The following is a 13,470-nucleotide window of genomic DNA, read 5'->3' as shown; positions in this document are numbered from 1 at the left end:
TGTCAGGTTTGCGATCCTGGACCGTCGATCTGTCTGTTTGTGACCTGAATAAGGAGCTGCAGCTGTTTGAGACCAGACACACCGCTCAGTTCTCCTCAGAGGTCAAAGGTCAGTCTGTGGTCACTTCCTTTTTAATGTGTGTGTGTGTGACAGTCTGGTTGTGTGTTTGTGTGGCATGTTTGCACCAGTTTTTATCTCTTTTTGTATCACTGGAGGGGTTCAGCGTGTGTTTGACCGCATCACTGCTCTGCATCTCTTGCACTGGAGGGTGTGAGGGTGGAGGCCGTATTGATCAGGCTCTCATATGCAGACTGCATGTCACAGAGGAAATCAATGAGAGAGCGAGTACTACCTGCTCACAGGAAAATCAGATCAGGCCGGTGGATGGAGCCGGTGTTAGAGGGCGTCAGACCAGGACGTCTGTGCTGAGAAGTCTTCAGCTAAACTCAGCTAAACTGAGGAGTGAGTTTTAAAAAGGCTGTTCTTGGTGTGCATCCTGTCCTCCCACACAGGGATTTTGGCTGGTAGTGTTATGTAAAGACTACAAATATCTACATCCGTCTGAACACACAGGAGGCTTCCTCCAGCTCCATCGAACTCCCTTTGGTTTAATCACTCCTGCACAGAGCATGGCTGCCTGTTAAAACATGGTCGTCCTCCATGAGAGTAAATAAAGCTGGATGTGCTAAAGCAGTGAAATGTCCCTTTAGAGAAAAGTGACAGGTTTAAGGTGGTTGTAATGGAAAGAATATTTCATTATTGGACTCCTGAGAGGTTAGCCTAGCTTAGCATGAAGTCCAGAAGCAGCAGGGAAACTGCTTATCATGGTCTGTCCAAAGCTGCTTTTAACCCCTCATACAAACAGTTAATCTCATGTGGTGTTGGCGTTACATTATAATATCGGAGATAACCATAGCGTCACTTGTCTGTGCTGCACAGGCAGATTCCTGCCAGCTGAGGTGAGGTAATGGTGGATCGAATAAATGAGTCACAGAACTTTTTTTTTTTTTTATTAGCAGCCATATTGGCTCTCTGGACTTGTTTTTGCTGTGGTTTCCATGGCACTGGTAGGAGAAGCTATGTCCTCTTTCAGAGCTGAAGTAGCTCCAGATGTGGAGCACATGTGAGACTTAACTATATCACTATAACGGTCATCGTATGTCCCGTTTAAAATTTGTCTTTCATCAGTTTCAGCAGCACCTTTAGATTTACATACAAACTAAACTACTGTACACTCTGTCACATAATTTACGACATCAGAAGAGAAATTTCTCCCAGTTCATGTGGTGATGGGTTCATCTACAATATCGTTTCTTGCCTGAGCCGACAGCGGAGGGAGGAACAGCATCGAATCTGGTTGTCACGGTGACAGGACCCAGCAGCATTCTGTCCAACAGAGATTTCAAGGCTCAAGCTCATTTATTTGTCATTCGACAACATGTTAAAAACATGGAGGAAGGAAAACTGTTTCCAGCTATAGAACTTATAAAACAGAAAATAATCATAAATAAACAAACATGTTAGGATATTATTATTATTATTATTATTAAATAATAAGAACAAGCAGCACCTTGAATAGGTGGGAATGGGACAGTTTGTGGAGTACAAAGTGCAGCAAGTTAGACAGATTTATTTCTATACCTTGTCAGTTGACTGCCTCCTCTATTTGAACAGGAGTGCTGGTTGTCATGGTGTTTGATGTTTGAACAGTGTTTCTACAGTGGAGGAAGTTTAGCATCAGAAACATGTCCCCCACCATCTCTGAGACCTGTTCCTGACAGCCAGGGGTGCATCAGCCTCTGTGCTGCGTGTTTTCATACAACTGCTGCTGAGTGAATTTTAGATGCAGACAGTATCCCTGTGCTGACTGGGCTTGAACATTAATAGCTAAGTGATGCTCCTCAGATCGGCCCAGCCCTGCTTGGTGATGTCACGTGACGTCACGGTGTCACTGTCAGCGTGCATGAATTCTCACACTCCTGTTAACACAGACGATGTTTTCCTCCTGGACCAGCACGGTTCCTGTTTCACCACCTCTCAGATCAAACAGCCATCAGAATGGATTCCAGTTTCCCTTCATGAATAATTCAGCAGCGTCCACTGATTATTGGATTCTGATAGAGAACAATAGTCGCCATGCTTCACCCTGTTATCTCCTCACGTGCTGCTCCTCTCCGGTCTGATGAGATGCTTGCTGAGTGAAGCTCAGTGCTTCCAGAGACAATCATCTGCTCAGCTGTGAGATGCACAATGTTACTTCTGTTCATCTCCTGTTGGAAAATTAACTCTTCCTCTGCTGGGACCAGCCTCATATCTATACATGTTCACACCATTGTCTGTATTAAGACGAGTATGACGCGGCTCCGCCACATTACTTCCTCTTTTTCCAGCCAACCAAACACGAACATATAGAAAGAATGATCATCGGAATGATTAAAACTAGCGAACAAGCCATAAACCATCCTTTGAAGAAGCAGGGTTTATACTGCAGCCAGCCTCCAGGGGGCGATCAACATGTTTTGGCCTCACACCTTAAAACAAAAGGCTGCAGGATTCCTCATGTTTATGGTTAATATCACCAATCATTTTTATTTATTAAGTAAAACATATCAGCTTCCACTGAATGCTAGCATGCTACACCTTGCACCTGCTAACCAGCACCTAGCATAGCACTGCAGCTGTCAGCTCCAAGCATTGCTTACAGTGTTATACACTTGCTGCCTGATTTGAAAGAGAAATAACAGGAACGTGTTTTTTTTTTTACACACATTGTAAGCAGATTTCTCTGAAGCGCAGCCTAAATGTGCAGCATGCAGGACAGCACAGATGCTACTGATCGTATCGATCTCTCGGCTTTTGTCATTGATGTTGCTGTTTTAAAACTGCTCGCCCTGCCTGAAAGCTGATCCGGCTACAGTCACTGCAGTGTAAACGCTCATGCAGAGATGTGTGCAGCAGCCTAAAGCCGACACACTGAGTCCTCAGAGGATCACAACACAGACGTGTGTCCCTCAAGTCACATTGACTTCTCCAGAAAATGAAAGGTCCAGCCTTCACACTGTGCCAGCTGCATGTCCCCTGACAGTCTGTGAAAGGATGCCTGTGCAGAGGTAATTTAATATGGAGTTCATCTTCATAGATCCACTCTGCACTCCATTCTGCTTTTTTCATATCACAGTTTGTTAAAATCCTCCTCCTCCAGCCCCCCTTTGTCTTCTCCTTAGCTTAATAATTAGCTGCATTATCTCAGCATCTCCATCAGAATTCTTATTTATAATCATAAAAATACAGGTAGCTGCAAAGATGCTGATGTTCTCCATCATCTCCGTTCATGTGACCTTGTGAGCAGGTGAAAATCGACTGATTCTGGTGGCCACACATAGGGATGAGGACCCGTTTGTGAACGCAGAGCAACCTTCAGGACTGAAAAATGAAGCCAATGAGGAAGTGTCAAAACCGACTGTTCCCATGGCAGAAACCAGTCTCCAGCAGTGTCTAAAGATGATGGCTGGCACAAACCCACAGCTGCCATTAGCCTCACTAATAGTTGACCTTTATTATCAATGCATTTTGTCATTGATGTGTAAGAATTTGTTGGATAAAACCACATCAACAACCTGGTGATTCATTTTATAAGGATTATGAGTTTAGTAATATAACACCAGTATTATTGCTGTGTAGTATCAATATCAGTGACCAGAAGAGGTGTAGTGACGAAGATATACAGTGTGAGTCGATGTGTGTGTGTGTGTGTGCGGCCCCCACTGAGCTTTACCTCCCACCTTTATTGACCGCCCCTCCCCTGAGGGCCCTCTGGTGCCACTGAGCTTTGTTTACCAGCGATCAGTTTGCACTGCAAGGTCCACTGAGTCTTTATTAATTGCACTGTGTGGGCGACAGCTGCATTCATGGAGACTATTACTGCCATCCTCCTCCTCCTCTTCCTCCTCCTCTCCTGGGATGAAAGCGAGATCTTTCATGTTGCCAGACTGTCCCTGCACCTCATCAGTCAATCAGGAAGCAGTGTGAGCAGAGGAGAGGCTGAGACACTAATGGACACGCAGTGATGGATGCTCTGATTACCTGTGTGTCATATCCATTTCACGGTGACGTAAGACACTCCACAGCGTCGATACTGCTCCCCTCCCCTCTGTTTAAGGAACTAAAAGGCCACGAAGGGTTTTTAAAAATGGAGGTCTGGAGTTTCAGGTGATGATAATAAAGAGCTTTTGTATAATTCATCAATCAATCACTTTTTACTGACAGCTGTGGTTAGTTTATGGATCAATAGTAACTACTGAACCCCATCATTAGACTGGACAGTGTACTGTGAGATAGGAGAGAACGGAGGCTGAAAAATTATTTACACAAAAATCCCATCTGATTCTATTTTCGGTAAATACAGTATTGATTATATATCAGAACTAGGCTGCAAAAAGACAAAAGCTATTTCCACTTTCTTGCAGCCAATGCTAATATTACCCCATTCTGATTGGTCAGTTCAGATTAGGACTGATGGTGACAGGAGATCCTGCCTCAATATATATATATCTCTATATAGAGACGTCCACCTGCTGCTGCAGGGTGGATGTGTCCAGTAAAAATGGAGGATGCTGTGAAGTAGCTTGTGGTGACATTATAGAAGTTAGTTAGCTACTTTAAGCTTTTTCTTCTTGGACCTCTTGTTTAGATACTGCATTTCCCAGAATGCCCTTCAGCTCTAAACAATGAAGGAAGCTGACAGCCTTATAGTTCACTCGAGACCCAATCAGAGCTTCATCCCTGCGTGCTGCCATGTTTAGGTCTGATGTTTGGGTTTTGAATTGAACGGACTCTTAGACTCTTCTGCTCCATAGCTGCATTGTGTTTCTTTTTTTATTATCAGGAACTGATGAGACATAGGGAGGCAGAGCAGGGCCTGCAGGCAGGCACATGAAGGCAAAGCTTGAGGGTGCTGCCTGTCCTTCTGCACATATGCCACCCATCAGGGAGGTCGCTGCCATCTTGGCTGCCTAAAAGGGGCTGAAGTCTGGAGGGAAACACTAGCAGCTCACCAGCACTCACTGACAGGAGGGTGGTGTTTACTTGTGCATCCAAGAAAGCTGGAAATATTATTCTGTGCTACATTTAAATGTAAGAAAGTGAAAGAAAAACACAGGTACTACTGGCAAAGTGACTTGAAACGAATGGTAAGCGTAGTGTGGTGCGATAAAGAGCCTCTGTTTATGCTGCCTTTGCTCTCAAATGTGGTTCATTTGGGGACTTAAGGCTGCAGCGTGGATTTAAAACTGAAATTTATTCTGATCCTGGGAGGCATAAATCAAGCTTAGGAGAACTCTTTAACTCACAAGGTTTATCCTCTGGGAGTCATGAACGCCTGTGAATGATCTGCAATCTGGACGAAAGCGGATCAACAGGTTAGTGTTTCGATTTTGATTTGTCACAAAAAGGGATGAACTGACAGCAGAAGCCATTAGCTCCTTTGTGTCTGAGCTCGTCGGCCATGATGACTGTGCACTCCTCCACCAGCTGTGCATTAGTATTCCAGGCACAGAGGAGGAGGAGCTGAGGTATTGAGCGGTGGAGGAGTCGGCCCTGCAAACACGCTGTGACACATTTTCCTGAAAGGTAAATACAGAATCAGAGAGCAGCTACGAAAACCTCTCCGAGCATCACCGTCGTCACAAAGAAACCGACCTTCCACGTGGAGGAGGACATTCTCACTGATCAATTTTCCAATGTGACCTTTGCACGTCAGCCTGGTTGTTTCATCCCACAGCTCTGAGCAGCTGAACTGTGAACCAGGGGGCCTAATCCGCTCACATGTCCACAGAGACCGACATGAAGTTTCTCAGAGGAGCAGTCAAAGTATGAAAATATGAGGGGCGGCTGTAACCAGACTCCACAGATACAGAATGACTTCCCTCCCCCTGCCTGCTGATACAGAAATTGATTAGCGCCTCGGTTCACTTACTTTAAGTCAAATCATCAATAAGAGCCAAACCAGTGAAGCACAAAGAATCGGAGGAAGCCTGCTTTAAAAGTCCGAGCTGGCATGTTCCCACCTTATTACCATCAACACACTCGGTTGTTTAGTTTGACTCACACACACATCACACATCACCCTGCTGCCAACACCAGAACATCAAAGGCGTATCAATCCACCGCTGAAAACAGTCCCTAACAAAAGCCACAAAACTCCACTAATAACATCAAAATGCTGAGTTGGAAAGTGTATTTGAGTCAAAACAGAACATCAGACAGCAGTGGAGGATGTTTGGGGCTGTGGGGTTTGAACAGCCTGTTTGAAGCCTGCGCCTCAGGCAGCGTGGCCTTTTGGATCTGCAGCTGAAGGTTCACACTCTACACATCACATCACAACATCTCATGAATTTTTTCTTTTAATTTTGAGAATATCCTTTTGAATTAATAAATAGTAATTAATTACTTTTTTCCTCATAGATTTTTTTCCCCAGAAATTTGTGTATTTTTGTGTTTTCCCCATAATCTCATAAAAAAGTTGACCTAAATAACTAAGAGTGTCCACAGACTTGGAACTAGGGCTGGGCGATATTGCCTGAAATCAAAACCGTGATTAATTGACGCTTTGTCCTCGATCATCGGTTATAATGCCGGCGCCAAAAGCTGTGTGCGTGCATGTGTGTGTCGGGACGCCGACGTTTGAAACCCGCGACCTGTTGCTCCCAAGCCACTGACAATCCCCCTGCGCCACAAAACACACGATTAATCCCCACGCATTGCATTGCAGCGGTTACTGGGCATAAATGTTGGTTTCGATATATTTTCAGTTAATTAACCAGCCCTACTTTGAACTAAATACAATTCAGACCTACTAAATACATCGTTGTAAAGTTGGATAACAAAAAGTGACAGTGAAGCCAAAATGTCTCCATCACTCCTACTGTACTTGTACACTCTGTGTGTTTTTGTCACTGACCCCCGGCCTGTGACTGCAGGCGGCGTCCATATTAGACTTGTGAGACACTGACGTCCCCACACACCCAGAGGCTGAGGCGGGTGTTCACAGAGCGACAGCGGGCCGGAGCTGACAGCACAGCCTGAGATGACCGATGGCTGAGCAGCGTTAATAACGACCCCTCACACACTCGCAGGTAGCCGTGGCTTCATCTGCAGTCCTCCCACGTACCCCAGCCGCAATACTGGCAGGAGACAAGCGGTGGAAAACGGCCGACTAAACAATATTTACAAAGTGATGGTGAGGCAGATGCATCATGAGTGGCTGTAATACAATTCTGCAGTGTCAGCAGGTGTACTTCCTGTGTGTGACAGCTGCATTACTAGATTATTAACCCACTCACAGCTCATGTAATATCACTCTTTTTCTGTATAATCTGTCCCTTCGTAATGCTGCTGGGATGATTTTCCATGCAACAGAGCTCACGCTCCACAAGCGGTGAGCAGTTTCTCTATTGATTTCCACCAGAGGGGGGGCATACAGCAAATAAGAACCCGACCTGACCTCCAATCTGTGTCCCCGTCAGTGATCTAATGAGTAGTTAAAATTAGACACGCCCCTAAAAACTGTTTCCTGGTGTGTTGACTGCGGGTGCAGTTTTTTTGGAGACTGTGTGCTGATTAATAATTCAGCAGCCATTATTGATCTGCCCCTCGGCTACAGGTCTGCTGCTCTGGAGCCGTTTAACCTGACAGCACACACAGAGTGACACACACACAGTGACACACAACGTCTGAGCATGAGCTGCCGTTTACTTTGGACAGGTTTGAATATGATGAAGGATGACATCACTTCATCTTTAGCTTTTTGATGAATCTCTTCTTTTAAAAGACAGATTTTGAACTGCTCTGTGAAAGAAGAGTGTGTGTCCGGATATTGGCGGTGTCCTTGTGGTTGGTGGAGGACGAATACGATGCCTTGCCAGCTAAGTAGAGGCTGAGCTATTAGATTTTTCTACAGTGCAGTATTTCACATATTTTAACATATATGTGTAGGTGTTATCTTTATGTTTTGGTGGTGACAGTACAATGTGTCAGTGGATAAAAACCCTTCTGGGATTGCCATTTTTGGCTACCGTGGCAACAGGCCCCGCCCCCAGTAAACACAGAACTATGCACATGTGTCCGTTTTCACGTTTTCCTGGTGAGGACGGGCTGTTTGCCACCACATGTGTACATTAGTCATTTGTTTTGTACCACACTGTTCAGTCTGAGAAAACACTACAACCTGCGGCTGCCCTTTAAATGAACTGCCTCACACACATCACGGTAGAGCCGTGGCGGTAATACTCAACAAACCATCTATAAGTACAAACACTGTAGAACCATGTGACCTTGCCCTGCTGTTTGCACGTGTGTCCTCTGTGATAGGTGTGTGTGTGTGTGTAAGAATGATGTCAGGAGGTGGAGGAGGGAGGAGAGCGGGTCTGGAACAGCTGAGAAAAGCAGCTTGTCTGGAGAGAAGGGCGCGGCATGCCGGCCATCCGAGCTGCACGGCCAACAGCTGTCTGACATTTAGAGGAGACTGTGGGTCGGTGTGGATGCTGTTTTTATTAAACCCTCCACATTAACACTACAGCTCAGAGGGAACATGCTTTCTAAAGGCTGTCAGGTCGTCGCATCTCCATCTCTGTGAGCTGTTTCTGCATCATTTTCACGGCCGGACTAAACATCTGTCTGGACATCTGAACCTATGCTATCCACCTCTCTGCATTAGCATCAGTCAGTGTGTGTGATATGACTCATTTACAGTGAGTCAAATCTATTTTAGTTTGTGTCTGTCCCGCCCAGCAGCTGCTGTTTGACTCACAGCTGTTTGAAAAGTCCCCTGAATAGACGATCAGTAAATGATAACATGCCACTGGGCCTGCGTTTGTTCAGATACTTCAGCCGTTTTATTTTGAAAAGAGGGTCACGACTATCTAAGATCTAATATTTTTGCCTCAAAATTATTTCTCATAAAATGATTCATCTTCATCTTCATCACTATTAATATCAGACTCACATCATGGTTCGGTCACATATATGAAAGATTTTCACTTCACATCATCCAACGGAAGCATGCGAACAGTCAGATGTGTGCCTAAAATGCTAAACATTAGCTTTCAGTTTTCTTTAAGTAACTGATTCGTTAAAGGTTCTTGTGAGCTGTGGCTGCATGCCAAACTCCGTGAGCTAATCTCACAGTAAACCTCATGACAGATTACACAAAAAAAGATCAATTTCGTGGTTGGGGTCTGCAGCTCTGAGCACCTTCTGCAGGGGGAAGGGAGTTCTCTGTTCTCGCGGAGTATGGATCCAGCTTTATCCTCTTTTAGCTCTCTGTACTCGTTGTTAGCTGTTAGCTTCAGTGTTTGCAACTTTGCACAGTAACATCAGTTTTTTTCTGAATATTCTGTGCATGACCCTCAAAATTTTAATTACATTATGTTTCACAACAAACTAACATGGTCGGTGTTCTGTAAGAGGATTAAACTATGTACTCGCAAGTCTGTATGGAGGCTCGTAATGAGAGACAGCAGCCATGTCTCATCATCCATCCCCACCCAAAACAAACCTGTAAATAAAAACACACAAATATAAATATCCACTAACTCAAACTACTTCCTGCCTGTTGCTTCTGGTTTTTTCTGATTCACGTGAATGTTGCTGGGAAACTGCTTTGTACGACAAGTCCCTGAATGCAGCATGAGCCACCAGCTAGCAGGGTGTAGGTGTTGTGAAGAGGACCAGGCCGATCCTGCCTTCATCCTCATCCTCATCCGCAGCAGCAGCAGCATCCCCGCCCCTCTCTCTCTCTGCTTCATCCACACACACACACACACACACACACACACACACACACACACACACACACACACACACACTGAAGGACGGTACGACACCTTAGCAGCGCTGAACTGTCCTCACATCCCGCGGGGGAGACGTGTGTGTGTGTGGATGTTTGCTGGAGGCTTCACGCTGCATCCACCGCGATGGTTATAGCGGCTGAATAGACGCGTAAAATCCGGCGCAGGGTGCTTTGGACGGGAGGCTGCGCCGCTGAGGCTCGGCTCGGCTCGGCTCGGCTCGGCTTGTTTTATAACAGCGCATCGTTGTAATCTGCATGCAGAGGAATCTGACTGACTGAGAGGCGTTCATTCTGACAGTGAGAGGATCCGCGGGACAGTGGACCACATACAGAGTGAGTAGAACCGATCATCTGCATCCATAGCTGCTCTTTTCAGCTCATTAGCATAGGGTGTATTTTTGGTCACAATCTGGCAGCAGGATTACAGGAATATAAAAGGGCATGTTGTGGATTACAGCCTCTAAACAGGTCATTGTAATGTTCAACTATATATATTTTCACATATTTCTAAAGGGTTTCAATGATATTTGTGCAGTTCAAGCCACTAAAGTTGCAAGAAAATAAGAAAACATATTAATATACAACACTTTATGATTAAAAACTAAGAAGCTAAATCCACACTGAGGCGATGACATGTGTCCTCTCTGTATGTTGTGGCTTATTTAACAATTTCTCTGTGAGCTTCAGGCCTTCCTCCTCCTCCTCCTCCTCCTCTCTCAGTGTAAACAGCCTGCCTGACTCATGTTCCTCTTTCTACACTTCATGCTCATTTGTCAGTGCACGAGCTGCTCTCCATTCACTCCACTGAATTTGGGTGACCTGATTTTTCTGTAAGGTGGGAAAAGGAAAAAAAATCCTCCTCTGACCTGAAGGCAGCAGCTGAGGCTCGGGTCAGCAGCCAGGCCGCAGCACCAATTTATATGCTGAGAGACGTGGATTAGATTTATGCAACAAACCAGACAAAAAAAGGAGTGAAAATAGAACACACAGACGGACTGACAGCTGTTTTAATCCGGAGACACACACAGAGGAGGGTGTGTGAGTTATTTACACAAGGAGAAAGGGTTAAAGTATTTCATTAAACTGCATTTAAATGTGATACATGGAGTTTTATCACTGCAGTTTTATCATTATTTAAAGCTACAGTGCAAACCTTCCACTCCCCCTTCTGGTGCAAACACCAATAACACCCATGTAAACATGACATTAATCACACTACAGATACTACCGGTATTTTTGTCCAGATACATATATATTTATTAAACCCAATAGTGCCTAAACCCTCCTAAAGTGTCTCGGTATCATTCAAGAGTGAGGAGGAAACATCAGAATCTCCACCAACATGGCCGTCGCCATGACACCTTCACACCTTCCCTGTGTCTTCCTGCAGGCAGCGAATCAGCAGCTAATAACTTCTAATTGTTTTGCAATACAATACATCCCTTTGGACATTCAAATGTAAATATTTGCAGGATTTTATTTGGTTTTCTACATTTTCAGCTTGACGGCTGCTAGTCAAAAAACCTATAGACTGGCGCTATTGATCAGATTGATTGAAGAGATGGTGAAAAATCAATTGAAGAAATGAACCAGGACAAAACAAGTTGTCGCCTTCCAAAGAAACCAATCTATCAAAGCCCCATCTGCACTTTAGGGTTAAAACTACATCACCTTGTGGAGCTACATGTGGTCTGCTGTCCTGCAGCTTTAACTGTGACCGTCTTTGAAACGTCCTTGAGCTGCTTTTCACACAGACTGAGCAGGAGGACAGAGCAGCTCTTCACTCTGTGTTCATCTCAGTGTATCATTACATTCCCCTGTACACACACACACACACACACACACACACACACACACACACACACACACACACACACAGCCGGGTAGTATCTCCCATATAGCCTCAGGGTGGGTGAGGCAGAGTGCTGAGCTCAGCACGATGAGGCAGGGTGTGGAATAACAGGGAGAGCCACTGGTGCTGGTGTGTGTGATGGAGGTGTGGTCTGGGCTGGTGTTACATTCACTCCACCACTGTGAGTGTTGAAAGCAGGATAGGCGCCTCAGCTGAGTGCTGTTTAAAGACTATCTATCTATACATCCATCCATCCATCCAACCAACCAACCAACCAACATCAAGTAGATGATTTTGGTTGAAAGCGATAACATAGAAAACCCACAAAAACTTAGGGGTTAAATTAAGTAAAAAAAGGACAAAATGGAAATGGAAATCTGTCAGAAGAACATAACAGAGCTAATATGTAAGTAATCAGAAGGAAAGGTGTGTAACTTCCATTTGTTTAGGTCAGAGAGAATCAGTCTGTCCCGTCCGGGAAAACAACAACAATGGTCTCTCATTAAAGTAGCTGGTGTTTTTGTAGCTGTGTGCCCTCATCACCATGTGTTTATTATTGTGAAAGCATCTGTATTACCGAACCAGATCTGATACTGATTCTGATAGTCAGCTCACAGACTTTATTACAGCCCGGCTGATGCTGAATGTTTGAGTTTTGATTGGAGTGATTATAACTCTCTTTTATGAAGAGGCAGATATAAACACATCACACTCCTTACACATCCTAAATTAATTAGGATGTGCTGCTGTTTGCAGATGATATGTACACGTTGGCTTTATCGAACCGCGACCTCCAGCTCTCAGTGGAGTTTGAAGTGGCAGGGATGAGAATCAGCATCTCGGACTATGACACAGATCTGGTCTGTTGTGGCAAATGGAAAGCTGAGCCAAAAGGGCGGCCGGACTCTCACTTAGACAAAGGGTGAGGAGCTCGGTCATCCGGGAGGAGGTCGGAGTTGCTGCTCCTCCATGTTGAGAAGAGCGAGCTTAGACCTCCTGGGCGACTCTTTAGTGAGGTGTTGTCCAACAGGACGGAGACTCCGGGGCAGACCCTGGACATGATGGAGTAACTATAACCAGTATATCCCCACTAACAATTGGTCAATGGCATATTTTCTTTACTCTACTAGTTACAGTTAGAGGTTAGGTTGAAATCCTGGCTTGTCCTAAAACACATGATGAGGCGTCCTGAGAGCTGTCAGCATGCAGTGACGAGATAAGATTGAGGAACTGATGACATTTATTGAAATTCTTCTTGCTCCCTCTCCAGCTGGATGTTGTAAAGATTAAATGTGGTTTGCTATCAGCTTTTACATGAGAACAGCTCAGCGTGAGCTTCATTAACAAACCAACATGAAACCTAACAATAAACTCTACCCGGCTGTGTCTGGCTGTCTGCTTCAGGGCTTCAAACCAGAGCAGCATGAAGCTTCTCTAAAAGAAGTGAAGCAAAAAACAAGCAGAGCAGGTTGTGAATCTATCTACTACTATAACGTCTGTTTATAGGCGTTTGTCAGGACACTCAATGCTGCTCATTTACATAAAGTAACCAGACTTCATGCAGGCCTCCAGCTTGATGTCTGGCCTCTCAAAATGCAACACGATTGTACTAGAACGCTCAACATGACTGGTTACACAGACGATAAGTGGGGTAGCCCAAGTGGAAGCAGAAAACGTGCACTCTGATGTTATGTACTGTACACCGTGAACATGTTAATATGGAAGTCTGTGGGCATGGACTCACTTTTGGTGCCGCCACCAAGTGGACACC

At 44.9% G+C, this 13,470-nt stretch overlaps 1 protein-coding gene across 2 annotated transcripts in view; it reads left to right on the top strand.

The window, feature by feature from the left end:
• Positions 1-13,470, top strand: part of map1aa (microtubule-associated protein 1Aa) — a 31,184-nt gene that overhangs the window by 604 nt on the left and 17,110 nt on the right. Inside the window, exon 2 of one of the 2 annotated variants that reach the window (XM_028401358.1) lies at positions 7-108. In XM_028401358.1, the coding sequence (XP_028257159.1) occupies positions 7-108 (102 nt within the window). Of the gene's footprint in view, positions 1-6; positions 109-10,144; positions 10,181-13,470 lie in introns of those variants that run through there. The other variant, XM_028401359.1, reaches the window with a different exon arrangement.

This window comes from Parambassis ranga, chromosome 3, assembly GCF_900634625.1.
Source record: "Parambassis ranga chromosome 3, fParRan2.1, whole genome shotgun sequence".
Taxonomy (NCBI): domain Eukaryota; kingdom Metazoa; phylum Chordata; class Actinopteri; family Ambassidae; genus Parambassis; species Parambassis ranga.
The sequence above is the reverse complement of the archived record's forward strand: the minus strand, read 5'-3'. Positions and strand labels throughout refer to the sequence as shown.